The sequence below is a fragment of the Talpa europaea genome, assembly GCF_964194135.1.
Source record: "Talpa europaea genome assembly, chromosome: 13".
In the NCBI taxonomy this organism is placed as follows: domain Eukaryota; kingdom Metazoa; phylum Chordata; class Mammalia; order Eulipotyphla; family Talpidae; genus Talpa; species Talpa europaea.
In genome coordinates, this window is record NC_140080.1 from 90577555 (window position 1) to 90597212 (window position 19658).

Sequence of the window (19658 nt, forward strand, 5' to 3'; positions counted from 1 at the left end):
CTGGGAAATGATCAAGTAGGTTTTGGGAGGTGTGAAGATACATTCTGAGTCTTCTGCCATAAGAGTCAATATCCCACTGGAGTGTGTGACGGAAGAAAAAGCCCAAAGCTGACACCGTGAGAAAGACCGACTTTGAGTTGAGCGATGAAGAAATCTGTAAGAGAACATGAGCAGGAGGATCAGACAGGGGAAGAATTTTTTTTTTGTTTTGTTTTAAGACTTGATAAGAGAATGCTTTTCCCACTGAAGAGAATATAGAAAACTAAATGTCCTCAAATCGTGAAGACTGCATCTTGTTTTCTTTCTCACTATTTTATTAAGTCTTATGTCCCAGTACTGTACCTTTCTGATGTCTGTAGTAAGCAGAAAAATGCTCTAAAGCATAGGGGTAGTGATGTACCATCTTAGGATTTTTGTGCTATTAGGAGAAAAAAAAAATTTTTTAGAAAAAAATTTTTATTCTAAGTCATTCTTAAGAGAATTTTTCCTGAAGCTGTTCTTGGCATAATAAAAGTAGTATTAAAGATGGGAAAGTAGTATTTTATTATAAAGTCAAATCACATTAAATTCAGGGGGGAAAGCCAGGAAATTCTCACATAAGACAATTTTGTGTCTACTGAGAGGTGGCAGCATCCTTGCCTTGTTGGGCCTCTTGATTTAAATTCTTAGATAGTGAGCAGGAATGGGACTGAAAAAATACTTGCTAAAGATCAGTGTTAGGGGGAAAATTCTTCCAAAATAGTATTTTGAATTTTATGCCAAAATAAACTAAGACTAGCAGATATTTCAAGATAATATTAGTGGTATATTGAGTTGGGGCAACAAAGTATTGCTATTTTTATTCTGTTAAGAAATTTGGCACTTCACTGTTGGTATCTCCACACAGTAATACATCTCCCAAGTTGTGTTAGCATATGTAAGCGCTTACTTACCTCTGCTGTAACACCAGTATTATCCAACCTTGGTCAGGAAGTAATTGTTTCAACTGACTCAGAGTTGCTTCTACTGATTTATTCATTATTTTGGTAAGATTGTATTATGCAGTATTAGAATATTCCTAATATTCCTTTGCAGTTGTTACTTTAGTTCCAATACAATTACATCCAGCAGGATTGCAAGCAGTTGGGTAGTTTATTCCTACAATGACTTTTAAAAACATACATCCTCAAAAGCTTTTGTAAAGAATTATATTTGAAAAATACTTAGAGATTGTTTGGTGCAATGTATTTCTTTATAGGATGATTAATTTTGAACTTTAATCCAGTATTTTTAATAAAAAGACTTTCAGGGCCTCCCCGGTGGCAAAGTGTTTGAGCACTGGGTTGCAAAGCTGCCCGCAGCCTCTGCAGTGCTGGTTCAATCCCCGGCCGCCAGGCGAGGGTCCCACATGGCGCGCAGACCTCTCCTGCCGCCCGCTGCTCCCCTCAGCAGCGTACTTCATCAGTCTGCCTGTTCTGCTCCCCGCTCTGGCTCTGGTGAATTCTCTCACCCTCCCGCGATTCTGACTGTACTCAGTGCTTGTATTAATAAATAAATAAATATTTAACAAAAAAAACTTTCATATATGTGTAAACATAGAACCTTGTTCAGTCCTTATGAAATCCTTTCTTATATAACTGCGATTCCTTGATTATTCTGTGACTTTATAGAGATGTTCTATCGCTTCAAAGATACTCAGAAATTTTAAAGTCTATATTGTTTATTAAGAAACATGCAGCAGAGTGAATAATTTTGTTAGGGACTATCCTTTCATAGCATTGGTAACTTTTCGTGACATTTGGCAATGTATATGTAGATGTGCATAAAAATACAAATTCTTGCCGTCTGACATGGGTTTTTCTGGCTTTCTGTGCCTTGATCATTCAGTGTTTTGCTCTTGGTCACCAAGTGAATTTGAATTTTTCAGTTTATGTTTTGACCAGTTTTTTTTTTCCATTTTTTTCCTCATATTTCTATCATTATGGTGCAGCGCATTTCTGATCTGCAATTGTTCTATATTATGTCTTAGTAAATTATAATTTATATTGAAAGCGTAATGTATATACTCATTTTACTTAAGATATATTTAAGTATTTTAAAGCCAAACGCAGCTATCTAGATTTTTTTAAAAACCTATTTTCTTACCTCACTGAATATGTAGTCTTTAAGAGTTTTTAGGACTGTAAGTTTTAGGGAAAATGTTTGAACTTTGTTGCACAGAAATGTTTGCAGATCAGCATTGCTGACTACCAACAAGCAATAGTAACATACATGTCATCTAATTTTAAGTTGTGCTTCCGTGTTGCTGCAGTGAAATTCTGTGCATCAAAATAATTGGCCTTCATGTACTAGATGTGATATAGTTACATCTTAAGTTTTTAATGAAAATATGCAAACTGAGTGAATCCTAATTTTTCCATATATTTTTATAAATTTGTTCTCTGATGCATCTCATTTGCCATCTTCTTTTTTCTGTTTATTAGTCAACCAGAAAGTTGCATCTTAAAATGTTGTAATTTTCAAATTTTTAAAAATTTTGATTTCCTAGTTTTTATGCAGAACTCTTTAAATATTATAATTTTTTAATATCCCATGTGACAAAGGTCACTTAATTTTCCCAAAGTTTCAATTCTTGGAAATGGTTCCCCCCTCACAACATCTAAGTTTTTTTTTCCTTCAGACTAGCATTTATATATATTTAAGGAAAATTACAAGTTAAGGCACATAGTAAAATCTTGCTCCTTGTGGAACATTGTATTTCTGTTTATTTTATAATCAGGAAAAAATTTTGAGTTTATTGGTACGTCTTAAAACAAACAAATCTATTTGAAGAGTTATCAGAAACTTTGAAGTTCTGCTTAATATTATTCAGTATCTTTAGATTACTACACTTTTAGAATGATACATAGTCTTTTGCTTAGAATAATCTAATAAGAAACTAAAACACAAACTATATTCTACCCTTTGGCTTTAAATGAAACCTAGAATAAAATCCTTGACCTTTTTTTAGATATATGTTTAACATTAACATACTTACACTATTTATAGAAAGCATACATTTGTTTATTAGAAATTTATTGGTAACCCAACATTTATTAACTAGTTAAGCCATATTCCTTAAACACTTAATTAAGGAATATATTCACTAGCATTTCTATATACATTGATTTATAACATTATTCTAGATAAAATATAAATATAAAATGTCCTTTAAAAATACTTTTTTAAAAAATCCTAAGGTTTTAAGTATATTTGCTTGAATTTCATCTAATTTTTATCTTTCCCCCTAAATCTATGTCTCCTGAAAATATTCCACTGCATTTTCTTACCTAGACTGAGTAAAGCAGAAGCACCAGTATACTATATTTTTATCTACCTAAAGAAGAGTGTGCCATAGATTTAATTTTAAATAGAGATTTTCCTTGTCAGACAGCTAGAACAGTTTGCTCAACAGTCCCCTGAATTCTAAAACTATGGAAAGCATTCACCAGTTTGCTTGCAAATCAACTCTGCTGCATGCGTTCACAAGTTTCATAAAGATTGCATGCTTTCTGTTTTCAATACAAATTGTATTTTTTTTTCATACCCATCCTTGCTTTTTATTTTTTTATTTTTGTTTCCCTTTTCTTGGTTGGATGCCTGTGTGTGTTTATTCCAAATCCCTGTCCAGTCCTGGAGTTTGAACTACGGAAAGCCAAGGAGACCATTCAGGCCCTCCGAGCCAACCTGACAAAGGCTGCAGGTGGTGTACATAAAACTTTTTTGAGACTTTTTCCACTTTGACAATGTAGAAGTAGCTGAGATATTTTCAAATGTAAAATACTAAAATATTTATATTTTTTTCCCACCAGAACATGAAGTTCCTTTACAGGAACGAAAAAATTACAAATCAAGTCCTGAAATTCAGGTAGGTAAATGACAAATCTAAAAGTGTTTTCACATTAAGAAGTAACATAAGTATTAAAGGAGAAAAACTTATCGTATTATTTGTCCTTCCTTTTGCTTGTAGGAGCCAATCAAACCTCTTGAAAAGAGAGCTCTAAATTTCTTAGTCAATGAATTTTTATTGAAGAATAACTATAAGCTTACATCAATAACCTTTTCAGATGAAAATGATGACCAGGTACAGTTACATTTTTTTAACAGTGATTCATTTACTTTATAACTTGTAATTTACTTATGTTCTCTTGTATCTGATTTCTTTATTTTTTTTAAGTTATACATACAGTAAAATTCTATAAGAACACGGGAGTGTATACATCCCTTCAAAGTAGTGTTTTTGCATTTTTTGGGTATATATAACTAGGAAAGAAGTTGCTGGATCAGATGGTATTTAATATTTAATATTTAATCCTGTATTTAATATTTCTTCATACAGTTTTCCATAGGGACTTGATCAGTCTACATTTTCACCAAATACTATGTGAAGGTTACTTTTTCTCTACATGCTCTCCAACACTTATTGTTTCTGGTGTTTTTGATGTGGGCCATTCTTTAGATATAAAATGGCAACTAACTGTGGTTTTCATTTGCATTTCCCTGACAGTAAGTGATGATGAGCATTTTTTCATGTGTCTGTTGGCATCTGTGTGTCTTCTTTGGAGACGTGCATGGTTAGTTTTTTTGCCCATTTTTGATTGGGTTATTTGTAAAGAGTTAAGTTATGTAAGTTCTTTGTAGATCTTTGACATCAGCCCCTTGTCAGATGTATGGTGTGCATCTATCTCTCCCATTCAGTAGGTTATCTTTTTGGTTTTTTGGTAGTTTCTTTCACTGTGCAGAAACTTTTTAGTTTGATGTAATGCCCAAGTATTTATATTTTTTGTTGTTTCTCTTGCTGTTGGAGACAAATCTACAAAGATATCTTTGAAGCCAGTGTCATGGAGTGTTTTGCCTGTTTTCTTCTATAAAGGAAGTGAAAGAGATGATCAGTAATCTGTTCTTTCATCATTAAAATAAAATTCAGTGCTAATTTCTACTGATCTGCCTAAAAACAGTGCCACCTAAAGCCCTTAACTTGTCTCAGGTTCAGCCTCTGGCCAAAATTTAAGATATTTTACCCTATTTTACTTTCTGTTCTATAGCCTTAAAGGCATTTATTACTACCTAGAATATCAGGAAACTTATAGGAATAATTTTGGAAAGTAGAACATGTAAACTAAGTTGAAAAATCATATTTACTCACTTGAAACATACACACTGACATTATGACAAAATTGTTATTGTTGCATTTTAAAGATATGTATGCAATAAGAAAAAGAACCTCAAAAATGGAGGATAAATTGTCTTATGGTCTTTTTTATATTATTGTTTTTTATTTTTAAGGATTTTGAACTATGGGATGATGTAGGATTAAACATTCCAAAACCTCCAGACTTACTGCAACTCTACCGAGATTTTGGAAATCATCAAGTTACTGGCAAAGATCTTGTAGATGTGGCCAGTGGAGTAGAAGAAGATGAATTAGAGGCTCTTACACCAACTGTAGGCAACCTTCCTCCAACCCTTGAAACTCCTCAGACTATAGAGGTAAGATATATTCTAATTAACTGGTTAAGGCCACAGAAATTATTTAAACTTTGTAAAAGCTTGCTATGAGATCCTGAGTTTCTATTTTTCTCCCATTTTTAATTTAGAACTCCTTACTAGTACAGAAATTAGAAGATAAAATTAGTTTATTAAATACTGAGAAATGGTCTTTGATGGAGCAAATCAGAAGACTTGAAAGGTAAGTACGTAATGATCATTTCTGTAAAACTTCAAAGTTTTTAAAGAATTTGGCAGATTATATAAACATACAGAATAACATTTCAGTTGTAAGACATAATTTTTCACATTTCTAAAGGAATTATAATTGCTTTATATATTTAATGTCTTTTTTTTCCTTCCGAAAAAGTAATTAAATCAGTGTAGTGATCTTAATTATTTATGCTTGGAAGCAAGAAATAAGATTTTTTTTTTTACTTCTGCTAAGTCATGTCAGTATCAATAAAAAAACTGTTTCACATTAGTGTTGTGCATATTTTCAATACATTATTTCATTTAACTGCTATAATAATTCTGTGGGTTCAATGGAATTCTCTCCATTTCCGAAATGAGGAAAAGAAAGTTAAGTGCTAACTCAAAACAATTTTTCAGGCCATTTTTATGCTTCATTGGTAAGAGTTTATAGATACATTTTTTGGTATATGAAGCATCAGTATATATGCTACAAAAAAGGTTTAGTCAGTCGCCATAACATCTTCTATTAATATGTTGTACTTTTAAAATAACAAGCCTGTTATGATTTTGCCAAGGTTTAAAAATTTGTAGTTCTCTGATAATTTCTTTCTTTCTACAGTGAAATGGACTTCCTAAAAAATGAACACTTTGCCAATCCAGTAGTTTGTGACTCTGTTCAGCCTTCTGTGGATCAATCTCTTCACAAAGACTCTGAAGACAGTAGACAGAATCCAGCTATAAATAGTTTAGAAAAAGGAAAAAACGAGGATATCCATCTTTCAAAATCAGATGAAGTTGATTCCACTATTTCTAAAGACAACTTCCCAAATTCCTTCCCCAGGAGAGAAAGAGAAGGCGTGCCTTCTTCTCCACCAACTAAAAGTACAGTCCATTTTGACAAGCCCAATAGGTTAGTATGCATCCTGTATTTAAAATGTATTTTCTGCATTTAGTACATTGTCAAACTCAAAGAGCTTCAGTTCTAATTAGAACTGCTTTTTTTTTTAAAACAATCTTTTTTTTTTTTAGATTTATTTATTTATTTATACAAGCACTGGGTACAGGCCAGATGCGCGGGAGGGTGAGAGGATTCACCAGAGACAGAGCAGGGAACAGAACAGGCAGATGGACTGAAATATGTTGCTGATGGGAGCAGCGGGCAAGACAGGAGAGGTCTGCTGCGCCATGTAGGTTTCTCCCTGGATGGCGGGAATGGAGCCCGTAGCTGCAGAGGCTGCGGACAGCTTCACAGCGTAGCGCTCAACTGCCTGCGCCACCAGGGGAGGCCCCTAGAACAGCTTTTATAGATCACATGAATGGATTTTTATTTTGGCATGAACTTACATAACAAAATACCTCACACCAAAAACATCATTAAGTTAAATTATATTAAAGAGGAATAAACCATACATGGGAAGGTTCTGTCTGAGCTAAGTTATTTCAACCCTCACCTAATGTGTATGTTTGCCAAGACTTTTACCCAGCGCTTTTACTTTGTCTCTAGTCTTTCCTTATGAGACTTGGAAGATGATTTCAGTATTGCAGTTACCTATATTAAAGAGAGGAATAGTTTTTACTGCTAGTGCTTTTTCCTGTGTCTGCTTCCATTATTAATATTGTTATCATTATTCTGAATTCATTTTTTAAAAATCTTACTAGGTTGCAGTGATTGAATTGAGATGACAAAACATGGCCTGTACCCTTTTTGATCATGCTTTCCAGTGTAGGAGACAAATATAACTTAAAAAATTTTAGATTATAATGTCAATAATAAGTTTAAGAAAATTTTACTTACTGAATTTTTTGCATATGTCAGGTCTTTTTAAATGTTTTGTGTATACTGACCTTTTTAATCCTCACAAATACCCTATGGTATATTCTCAGCCACAAAGTCATGCTTCCTCCTATTAAACAGAGTATAATTACATCAAGTGTTGGGACATAATGGAAAAGCATAATTAAATTTGTTTTAGACTTATCAGTACTCATAATTAGTGAGAAGAAAGCTTTCAACTCATGAGCCACAACTTTTGTATCCTACTAGAGGTATATTTTTTCTTTAGCTATCTTGTAGGTGAAAGATTTGAGGTAGACATGGCTCAGTCATCAAGGTGCATTTATTCTATTATGGATAAGATATAAGTGTCTGTGTTAGGCTATTCAACGATCACTGCATTTGCAGTAGGTCTTTAATGTTTAGGAGTACTTTCTTATGTCTCTCTGGATATTCCAGAGCCTCACTTTGGAGATAGTTGATGGTTAGATTTGTTGAGAAAATATTTTACCTCTTAACTATGTGCCAGCCAGTGTTCAGAGAATATAATGGTAAGCAAAACACATGTTAAGTCCTTAAGTCACATATCTTGGAGTTTGAGAGACACCGACAATCACTGAAATTTAGTGATGTAAAACAAGTTCAGCTTGTTATGGGAACACACTCAGAACACCTAACCTAGTCATCAGAGCAAGAAAGCATTTATGAGAGAAATGTCATCTCTCCTGATACCTGACCACTAGGTAGGAGTCAACCAGGTGAAGCTGTAAGAGAAAATGTTGCTACTAAATGTGACTAGCATGTGCACAAAGAATACTGTGCATTTGGGAAGCCAAGTATTCGGTAAGGTTTAAACAAAGAACATAAGTGAGAAGACTGATAGGAGATAAAGTTGGAGAATTAAGCACAGTCATATACACCATGTTAGCTCACGTTTAGCGAGTTGGGACATGATGATATCTAAGTTTTGGAAAAAGACCTCTAGGGTAGAGATGTAGGGTAGCAAGACTGGAGGAGGAGACTAATGGGTTATCTGTTGGGAAAATCCAAGAAAGAAATAATTGAGGCCTGCCTTGGATTGGAAAGAAATGAAGAGATTTACAACATAGTTAGAAGGTTAAAGATTGCTTGGATTGGGCCTCCCCTGGTGGCGCAGCGGTTGAGCGCTGTGTTGCGAGGCTGCCCACAGCCTCTGCAGTGCCAGTTCGATCCCCAGCCACCGGCGAGGGTCCCAGGAAAAAAAAAAAAAAAAAAAAAGATTGCTTGGATTTAGGATTAAAAGAAAGGGAATGATAAAGACTGCTTGGCAGCTCCTAGCTTAGATAAACTGGATTTTGGCTCCCTCCACTGAAAGAATGTGGGAGGATGACTATACATGAGCAAACAGACTCAGCTCTGGTACTCTGTTTCCACAATACTGAGTGCTTTGCCACTTTGTTGTGTATACTGAATAACCCTTTCTACGTAACTTTGTATTATTGGCTCTTTTCTTTAGATTGAGCACATAGTTATGGCTTATGGTAGCATTCATACAGGAATGGACTGCAGCTTACTTTCTCCTTAAGTTGTATCTCCTTTGGTATTGTCCCCTTTTCATCCAATATTTTCTTCTAGGAAATTGTCTCCAGCTTTCCACCAAGCTCTACTCTCTTTTTGTCGAATGTCAGCGGATAGTCGTTTGGGATCAGAGGTAATTTATGTCAAATATACTTAAAGCTTTCTTAAAACATTCCATTTTTATTCTTAGTAGCTCATCCAAAAACAAGTGTGATAAGACTGTTTCTAATACAGATCTATTATTTAAAATAATACTCTAAGAAAAATAATTCCTGTTAGTATTCTAAATATTGAAGGAAGGCAATTGATTATGTTTTTGGATTAAAGGTATTTTTTAATATTAAAATGACCTTTTGTAGTCTATTTTTAATTTGTTATTTCTACTGAAATGGTGTATATTTCATTTTGGTATAATTCTGATTTAATTTATAATGAAATTTATAATTTAAGTATACATATTGCTTATACTCTTATTTTTAGATTACTCATTATAATTTCATAGGGAGTAGTTGTCTTTGCCATGGTATCAGCGCTCAGATTAGTTTTCTTCAAGTGCTTTGCTATTGTTGCAGGCTCTTCAGGAGAGGATATTTATTTTTTCCTCTTACCTTTATATTCATGCCTCCCTTTCTCTTTTGTGGTTGAGTCTACTTGGCCTCTCATTGGTTTCTTTCCTGTAGTGTCACTGGGAATACGAAAGAGCTAGTGGGTGGCATCAGATTATAATTTTGGATGTATGTAGAGCAGAGGTAGCAGAATCTAACGCTTGAATTTGAAGTACCATCATGCAGAGAAGTTCTCCACCTTTGTCTTCTTGAATGTTCTGGTTTTCTAGGTGTCTCGGATTGCAGACAGTGAGAAGAGCGTTATGTTAATGCTGGGGCGCTGCCTCCCACACATTGTTCCTAATGTGCTGTTGGCAAAGAGAGAGGTGAGACACATAAAAATGTTTCATCGCAGTAATCTCATCATGTTGTCCTTTTTTTTGTCATTTGAAAGTTTAGTATATGTTTTTGTTTTGTTAAAGTCTATTACTTGCAATCATATTCTTACTTTTGTGCATGCATCTCTGCTCCTAGAGAATGGTTTTACACCTCTGTCAGGTGAGTTCAGTAAAACTGCATGGTATTCGTGTTTTCCAGTTTTGCTTAAAGCATCATTAGCTTCTGCAACACTAACTATTACTGTAGGTCCATTATGTGCCATAAACACTGTCCTTTTTTTTACATTGCAGTTAACTAATTTATTTTATCTCTGCTCTTGATATGATATGCTTGGTATGTCTATAGAAATGGACACTCTTTCTATTGAAAATTAACAGGGACTAATGTACTTGTAGTTACTTATTATAAATGTTAGTTTTATTATATTTGTTTGGCAATAACTATACCTGTCTTGTGATGATAGAATTGATAATATTGACTAAAATAACTTTTGAAATTGCCGTTTTTGTTTTCCTGTAGCTAACCTGTTATTTTCAAAAGTAGCAAAAATTTACTATACACAGTCTGTTATGAGCCATGAGTGCTATGGAAAGTTTCATGTAGAATTATATTTACCTAATAAAAGATTAATGAAAAATTATTTGTAAATCTCATTTAACTTATCACAGGTGATTTACTTGCAAATAAAGAAAGCAAATTTAGTTAGTTGATTTTATTTGAATTACTCAATTTCTGAAGTCAATTTCCAGTTCCCAAAACTTTTTATTAAAAATTGGGTAAGAGTATTTTAGAATGTTTAATGTAAGTTTCTTCTGTTATCGTTGTAATATTTACCACTGATTTCAGTCATAATTAATGGGACCTACAGTATGACAGGTACACAATGCATTGGCAAAACCCACATAAAGCTTATCCTTACTTATCCATTAGCACAAGAAATTTGTACTGATCTTCAAGAAAACCTATCTGAAGAACTTTAAAAATATTCCTTTAACTATTTTCTAATTAAAAAAGATAAAAATGACTTACTGATGTTTTATTTTGTCTAATATTTAAAAATTGTTGTGATATACTAATAAGTATAGAAATTTTTCTCTGTCTTGAAGGATCAGTGTCTAATTTCAGATTGTTGTGCAGTTCTCCCTGGGAGAATGTTTGAGCTTCTTTCCTTTTTCAGCTTGTAACATAATCCATGCAGTGCATTAATGTTTGCATCCCTTTAACTATTTTTCCTTAATGTAATCTTTAAAATATCACAGAAACCTAATTATTGTGAAATACAGTTTAAGCTTTTTTTCTTTTATTTCCCCTTTTTTTTATCATCGAAGTCACTACTTCTAAAATCTGATTGTACTGCACGACATTTATAAATTTGCATCATCAGTAATCAGATACATTATATATATTTAAATATATGTGTGTGTATATATATATATATACACACACACACACACACATTCATGTGTGTACATACATACAGGCATACCACATATATTATTTCCTTTTTGGTGTTTACCTTTCTGCCTGATTTTAATTTTTTTTATGTTTAAAAAATGTTTACTTAAAATTTCATCAAGAATTTATCACTTATCTTTGTTTATTTAAATATGTATACCTAATGTGTAATTAATTATATACCAAATTTGTATTCCCTCAGATTAAATTGGTAAATAATTAATAATTAATCTTGGTTTGATTTGAAAGCAATCTCAGGACATAAAGCAACAAAACTTTTTGTTCATTTCCTCCTTTGATACTGAATTGCTTTTATTTAATATTTCACCTTAGTTCCTTAAATTTATATTTTTAAAAGGTCTTGTTATTGAAAATTAATGTCTTCGTTTTTTTCTTATTTCTTAATTTTTACATATTCTCCAATCAGATATATCCTAGCTGACTAAATAAATACAATATTAGAAATAGCGTTTAAGGTTTTGATTAATGAATATATTCATATAGTGTAACATTTTTTAAATATATAAATATATTTATATATTTTTCATCTTTATAAATAAAGATACATGACAACAAAACCTCCTATCAGTGACCCACAACCCTACATGCAGCAGATCTGAATAACTTTTAGTGTATTCTTTTAAGTCCTTTGCCCATTTTTTATTTGAACTGTTTGTTTTTGAGTTGTAAGAGTTCTTAAAATTCTGAATATTAACCCCTTATCGCATATATGATTTAGAAGTATTTTCTCCCAGCTTGCAGGTTGCCTTTATACGTTCTTGACAATATCTTTTGGTGGACAGATGTTTATTATTTTTATGAAGTGTGGTTTATCTATATTTTGATGGTGCTTGTTCTGTAGTGTCAAATCTAAGGACCATCACCAAATTGAATTCAGGAAGACTTACCCCTATGGTTCTTTCTAATAGTTTTATAGCTCTAACTTACATTTAGGTAATTGATCTATTTTGAGATGTGGAGTGAAGCATAGGTCCAGCCTTATTCTTTCATGAGGTTATCCAGTTGTCCCAACATCGTATGTTGAAGAGAAGTTGTTTCCACATTGAAAGACTTTCGTCGAAAAACACTTGGAAATATCTGTTGGATTTATTTCTGGACTCTTAATTCTGTTCCATTGGTTTTTATGCCTGTCTTTATTCCTGTACCACACTATTTTGATTACTATTAGTATTAGTATTAATGTATTAGTATTAGTAAATTTTTTGTGGATTTATTAGATGGCTTTTATTTATTCCTCTTGCTTAATTGCTCTAGCTAGAATATCCAGTAAAATGTTGAATAATAATGTTTTGAGAAAGCAGATATCCTTGTCTTGTTCCTGATCTTAGGGTGACAGTTTTCATTCTTTCGTCATTGTGTATGATACATATAGGAAACCAGAATGCACTTATAATATCAAGGAAGTTTTCCCATATTCCTAGTTCGCTTAGTGTTGTTATCATGAAAGACTATTGAGTTTTCTCAAATGCATTTTCAGCATGTAGAAATAGAAAAATGGAGGGTTTTTTTTGCCTTTCATGTTGATTGTTTTGATTTTGTTGTTCTCTATTGTTTTTCTAATTGATATTTCATTTCTCTTCATTGCTCTAATTTTTATTATTTCCTCTGCTGATATTGGGTTGGGTTTGCTCTTTTTCTAGTTCCTGATGGTTTTGAGCAAGGTTGTTGATTTGGGACCTTGTTACTTTTTTTATGTGGGCACTTGTATTTATAAAGACTTCTTTCCTTGACTATTCTTTTTTGGAGAAAAACTTAAAATGATTAACTAATTTTCTTTATGCGGCTTAAGTACATGTTCTGCACCTACACTTTAGTGGGCTGATTGAAGAACTTGAATCTATCACACCTCATTGTGAAATGAATATCTTTGTTATTTGATACATGTAATTAGTAAATAGGCTAGAGAAGTTGATTTTTCAGAATCTTTAAATGCATTTGAAGGGGAATTCTGTAATTAAATAATAAAATTTCATAAAGAATTACTTCTGAAGGCATTTTTAAATATTACATCAAAATTAAATATGTGAAAATCTGAATGTACATGAAGTAGATAAATTTTATGATGCATTGGATACATATTGGATAAAATTGTATGATACATACAAAAATTATGATACATTAAAGCTTTTTTTTTAAAAAAAGGCAAATATAAGAACCAATTCCATAAATTTTTGGAAGTAGACCTGTTCATTTCTATGAAACAAAATTTTGCTTTTTTTACATCACCATTTGTGATTGCTTCAGTAGCAAATATTTTGACTTGTAAATAATAATAATAGCTCCCAATAATAATAACTGAGTGAGATTGATACAGTAATATAGTGAATAAGTAAACTACAGAGTAGAGTGAATTAGATAAGCTCGGCCTATCTTCTATTTTGTCTGTGTGTGAGTGTGCATGTGTTTTAATTTTGGGAGTGAATCACATACTCTTTGGCCTTATTGGAGTTTTAAAGTCTTTTAAATATTTCACTTAGGCTTCCTAAATGTTGAACCCCAGGAATTATACATATAGTAGTCCCCACTAATCGTTTTTCACTCCTCAGTTTCATTCATCTTTGGTAGAGTACAGTCTGAAAATAATATGTACAGTAATATCTTCAGAGATATCATATTCATATGGTTTTTATTATATTGTTCTATTTATTAATAGTAACAGTTGTTAATCTGCTCTTTTACCTAGTTTAAAATATACTTTATCCTAGATGTGCTTTTTGTTTTGTTTTTTAATCTTTATTTTTGCGTAGAACTGGAGTATAGCCAGGATAGGGGTGTGAGAGGATTCACCAGAGACAGAGTGGGTAGCAGAACAGGCAGATCTACTGAAATACAAGGCTAAGGGGAGAATGAGACAGGAGAGGTCTGCTCTGCCATACGTGGGTTAGCTCCTTGGCTGGGGTTTGAACTCAGGCCCTAGAGGTGATAGCACTGAGACTTATCCATAGGCTACTAGGAGGCCCTCATAGATGTGTTTGTATAGGAAAAAAAAATAATATAAGTGTAAATAGGGTTCAGTAGTATCTACAATAGTAGGCATGAACTGGTGTTTCTTAGAATATATTTCCCAGGAATAAGGAGGACTACTCTCTTAATAATTCTAGGTGTAGATGTTTTAGCAACCCCTAAAATGTAGGACTTTTCCAGAGGTGAGTAATCATATTTTTTCTTTATATAAGTCTTTGGTGTTCTTTATTTTTTTCTTTTCATGTTGCTATCCAGCATCCTGACAGGTTTTATAATGTCAGTGAAACAACAAAGACAAGCAGTGAACTCTTAATTTATGAGATTAATGTATTGCCTTCTAGAAATATAGAATTTTGCTTCTTGACTTGTATTTGAACATTTATGCCTTGGCATCTGATCTAAATATGATGCTTCCTTTTCTGTTTTAGATAACTTTCAGATCTTGCAGCCATTATCAATATTTCCATGCATTTTTTAATATTAAAAAATTTCTTTTCTCATTTCCTGCTTCATTTCTCTTCCCTTTCTCCCACTTATATCAAATCAACTTTTATTGTTTTAGATTCTTTTTAGATGTTTTTGTTTTTTCTATTTTTATAGTCTATATACACACTAATCTTATTCTTGGCTGTTTGGGTTTTTTTTAAGATTTTAATCCTCAAATGATATGTTTTTGGGAAAATAGACACTACCTAGTAGGGACTTCAGAAATTTGTTATGAGTGAAAAAAAATGAGTAAAAATATTCATGAACTCATGTAAAAATCTAATGAAATCTAAAGTATTTCTTGTTTTATCAATTTCTTGATTATTGCTAGAAATTATTTTGTTTTACTCGTAGAACTGAAGGAAAACTGAAAGCATTTTCCTATTTAATTTTTTACAAAATTCCACTGTCATCTAAGATTTGAGGGGTGGAAAATCCTTTATATAAAGAGAACTAGCTTTGTTATTAAAATTTTACAATTCAAAATAGTCTTCACAAAAGTCATTTACTTGAGTGAAGTGGAAATTACTAAACTTTTTAGATTAATGAATTCTAAAATATTTTATTATCATGGTAATAAAATCCCTGCAATTGGATTTCTATACTGATTTCCTCTGTAATGATCAATAGGGCATCAGTTTTATATTTCAAGCCCAAAATTGAAGAATTTTAGAATTGAAGGGGACAAGGACTGAAAAATGGTTTCCTCCTCTGTGTCAATTTGGAGCAATTGGTAATGGCTGCTGTGTTGCTGGAAGTGCTTTGATATGTGTGGTGTTGAGAGGCCTTTTTGAGGCTTTGATCTCAGAAAGAAAATTTAACAAAATTAGCAATAGATGAGGAAATTGCAGAAGGTATGTGAAGTATTTTTATTTCTGCACTACTTCTAATTCCTGTATGTTTTATTTGCCCTTATTCCAACTAAGAGATTCTCTTTATTAAAGTATGGCATAAACTTCCTCTGTGATTAAGAATTACTAAACCTCATGATTACAAAAAAGGAGAAAGAAAAAGTATAAGGCACAAAGAATAAGTAGGAATTATTTTGATATGCTTGTTTCTGGGATAAAGAAGCTAAATATCATACTCTTTTAAAAAGTATATTTGCAATTATAGCAAATATCTTATCTACGTTTCTTAACTTTATTTTTCAAGAGATAATAGGAAGAGAATGGAATAAGATAATGTAAAGTATGTATAGATAGACATTAGGAGAAATAGCAGGAAAAAGGGTTAGTAAGAAGACCCAGAGTGATTTGACATGAGGTAAAGATACAAATAAAATACTTAGGACCTTTCTTGATTTTCAAGCATTAAAATATTTTCTCCTTTTGTTTGTGTTTTCTAGAATAACTACTTTTTTGTCTTAAGATTTCCATTCTCAGTGGATATGCTGATGAGACAATGTCTTAGTCCTCTTTTAGTGCCATTAACTTTAGCAGCCTACATGGAATCCTAAGGATTAGGATATCCTTAGTATTAATAGTTTCCTACTCCACTATTTTATAAAAGGTAGTATATTTTCTCCTACAAAGTCAAGACTAAACCATTAAGCATCATATTGAACCTCAGGTGAAAGCATTACATAACAGTATATAATCCATACACACTGTTTTCCATTCCCAGTGCAAAATTATTTCCTTAATTTTTAAATTTCTTTTGCTTTTCTGTTATTCCTTAAGCCCAAATCTACAAAGGTACCCATGAAAAAAAGATAACAGAATAAATTCACTTGTACTTCTCAAATTGATTCTTAGCTCTTCTCAGCTTTATCTTTCTACCTCCTGTTTCAGATTTATACCTGGTAATTATAATTTTAAAATAATGTAAAGGTATTAGAAACAATGGAAAAAGACTACTAATCATGCCTTTTAATTTCAGTCTCAACTCCAAAAAATTATATAATCTGTTTCAAAATGGAAGAATACTTGTACAATGTAAATTCTTCTTCAGGGTATCATGCAGTATTATTTGGTGATCAGTTTCCATTTTATATCTGTTACAGAACTTATTGTGGGTAGGGAGGTATATGGAAATAGAAATGGGAGTGAGTAAGCAAACCTTCTTATTAGATCACAGTGATTTCTTTCAATTACCTATAAATATAAAGAATACCCACAAAATATTTTTTAAAATTGTTCTTATAACTTAGAGGATTTCTCAAAATATTTTATGACTGTTGAACTTCTGTTCATTAGATTTGAAAATATATGCCAAAATGACAATCTTTTTAGTGTATCTTAGACTGTTGTCATAGTTTAATTAAAAAATGCTACAACTTTAATTAGAAGAAATAAACTTTCGTGTGTTCATTTCCTACAAAATACTGAATTTACCTTTGCATGTTAAATATATAACAAACAAAAGATTCCATTTGAACAGAAAACATTTCTATTGGTAGGCCTCTGTACTTAGAGCATTCACTCCTTGGAACGGGTCTTTTGTGTTAACTCCTGGGTCACATGCTAGGGGTACACTGTTATAAATTATATTTAATCTTAAGAAAGATCGTTATATCTGTGGAAGTGGAGAGAATTGTCTTTTTCCTTCTAGAGTTAACTTCTGCAGCTTTTGTTTTAAAAACACTTTCAAAATTAAAATTACTTTATTAACTTACAGTAAGATGGATTGCTATTTAGTGTAAAAACTAGCAGGCCCTTCAGAAGTACTGATAAGAAGGCAAGGTTAGTTGAATCTTAAGTTACTTTATTACTTTTGATTTACACTTTTTGCACAATCAACACATAAATATGGTTCAGTATTTTCTCTTGAATTATCAGCCTTGCAAAGCTAAAATTTACTTTTTTTATATTGGAGTTTATCTCAGTTTAAATGTCTATTTAAAATACTCTTGGGGAAAAAAAGAAATTTTGCTATGTATTTTTACTTTGAATTTTTCCACCTTCGTATTTTCTTAGGAGTTGATCCCCCTCATATTGTGTACAGCTTGCCTACATCCTGAGCCTAAAGAGAGAGATCAACTTCTCCACATACTTTTCAATTTGATCAAGAGGCCAGATGATGAGCAAAGGTACGTATAACCACTTCTTAGAAAATTAATATATAGTTGATTTATTAATTGGACTAATATGGCATCTGGATTAACATCTTTATCTGAAGGCCTCTTTCTTCCTCAATACCTGTTTTAATAAGCAGAGGAAACACTAACTTCATTTACAATGCTCTGCAATGTTTTCATTCCTATTCTAGCTACTAGTGTTGAATTTGCACCCTTTTATATTGTTACCTTTAGCCTTCTAATTCAAATAATCCTCTGCCTTTATCTTTCACATTTTTCTTCTAAGAACCTTTAAATATTCCCTCTTTTTTCCCCCAGATGAACTAAATATACCACAGCCTCTTACTGGTTATGTTTTATAGGAAATAAAATATTTAATATATGAATTTCTGCATGATTGGTCTATCTGTATGCTAATTGCTGTGTGGCTGGAGAGATAGAATTTTGTTTCAATTAGGCCTGAGGCCAATGCTCATAACCAGGCACACCTGCTTGGAGAAATTAGTTGCATCTGAGGGTGGTAAGGTAGAGAGGGTCACACATCATGGTGACTTTGTAGAAGAAAAGAGGATGAGTTTTGATGAAACAACAATGATAGATGTCTGCCTCAGAGAGTGAAGCCCCTATATTATACTAAGTAAGAACTACAAAAGTGTGACTGTCGACAAAGCATCCTGGGATGTGGGTAAGCAGATTAAGCACCAGTCAGATCAAATTAGGCATTTTAAATATTTTTCCATGGTATAATTTTCTTTTTCAGTGGAAGAATTTTTTTGCTTAATACTTTTGCAAAACGAAAGAATTGTACTTTATGACTATGTAACTTTGTATAATCAGTACTTGTTTTACTGACTGTTAAAATTTTTACCTTTCCTGAGGATGTTGGAAGATCATAAATAAAAATGAACCATAAGGCAAATTAAGTTAAAAATTTAAAATACAAGGAATCTTTCAACTATAAAATAAAATTATATGTGGGCTTTAAAACTCCAAGTATATATTTCCTCCTGCTTTTCCAAAATACATCTGACCAGTCTATGCCAGCAGTCCTCAAATGCTAGTCAAATAGAAATATAGAAAATTAAATCATTGTATTCGTACAGTTTATTGCAAACTGAAATTTTTCTAAGATAATTTGATGGTGCTATATAGGAAAATTAATATTTTATTTTATTTTTGAAGAATATTACTCCTTATCTTGGTGTAATGCCATTTATTACATTGTCATTTATTGCATTTTTATTTATTTATTTTTTTAAAGTTTCAAATGTACTTTATTTCCTTAGTAATGCCATATTTTAATGGATACAGTATTTTTACTTGGCATCAATTATAAGCTGATTTTGAAACAATTCAGTGTTACGCCGGCTGGGATGATTACTGATCTCTCCATTCCTTTGGGGTGACTCTGCCAACAGGGGACAGGTTCCATTCTACTCCAATTTGTGTTGCTGTATATGTCCACACAGCAACACAAAAAGCAGCTCCACTAGCTAATACTGCATTACCATATTTGTCATGGAAATCAGGTGTCCATTTCTGGTGGCTCTGTCTTGCCATCATTTGCTGAATGTTTCGAACTTGGAGATGTCTTAGTGCATTTTGGGCCAAGGGAAACATCTTGAAGTTGAAGAGAATTGTAGCAACTGCAGCGGCTGGCGCAACTACACGTCTAGTACCCTTGCAAAGAGCGCTGAAAAACCCATTTATTGCATTATTAAATTGGCAAGACAATCCT

The 19658-nt window shown here is 32.3% G+C and overlaps 2 protein-coding genes across 7 annotated transcripts in view; one reads left to right on the forward strand and one right to left on the reverse strand.

Moving 5' to 3' along the window:
* The window catches only part of RELCH (RAB11 binding and LisH domain, coiled-coil and HEAT repeat containing), a gene marked incomplete at both ends in the record, with an annotated part of 86570 nt that overhangs the window by 18067 nt on the left and 48845 nt on the right, over nucleotides 1-19658 (forward strand). For 4 of the 6 annotated variants that reach the window (XM_084252906.1, XM_084252907.1, XM_084252908.1 and 1 more), the window contains 9 exons: nucleotides 3650-3721; nucleotides 3831-3886; nucleotides 3989-4102; nucleotides 5305-5508; nucleotides 5616-5707; nucleotides 6320-6610; nucleotides 9089-9164; nucleotides 9867-9962; nucleotides 17820-17932. In XM_084252906.1, the coding sequence (XP_084109032.1) occupies nucleotides 3650-3721; nucleotides 3831-3886; nucleotides 3989-4102; nucleotides 5305-5508; nucleotides 5616-5707; nucleotides 6320-6610; nucleotides 9089-9164; nucleotides 9867-9962; nucleotides 17820-17932 (1114 nt within the window). Of the gene's footprint in view, nucleotides 1-3649; nucleotides 3722-3830; nucleotides 3887-3988; nucleotides 4103-5304; nucleotides 5509-5615; nucleotides 5708-6319; nucleotides 6611-9088; nucleotides 9165-9866; nucleotides 9963-10110; nucleotides 10135-17819; nucleotides 17933-19658 lie in introns of all 6 variants that reach the window. The other 2 variants (XM_084252905.1, XM_084252909.1) reach the window with 2 other exon arrangements.
* Nucleotides 19298-19540, reverse strand: LOC311183120 (cytochrome c oxidase subunit 7B, mitochondrial-like; the record flags this gene model as incomplete). The annotated part of the gene is made up of 1 exon (XM_084252387.1): nucleotides 19298-19540. The coding sequence occupies one exon, from the start codon at nucleotides 19538-19540 to the stop codon at nucleotides 19298-19300; it is 243 nt and encodes an 80-aa protein (XP_084108513.1).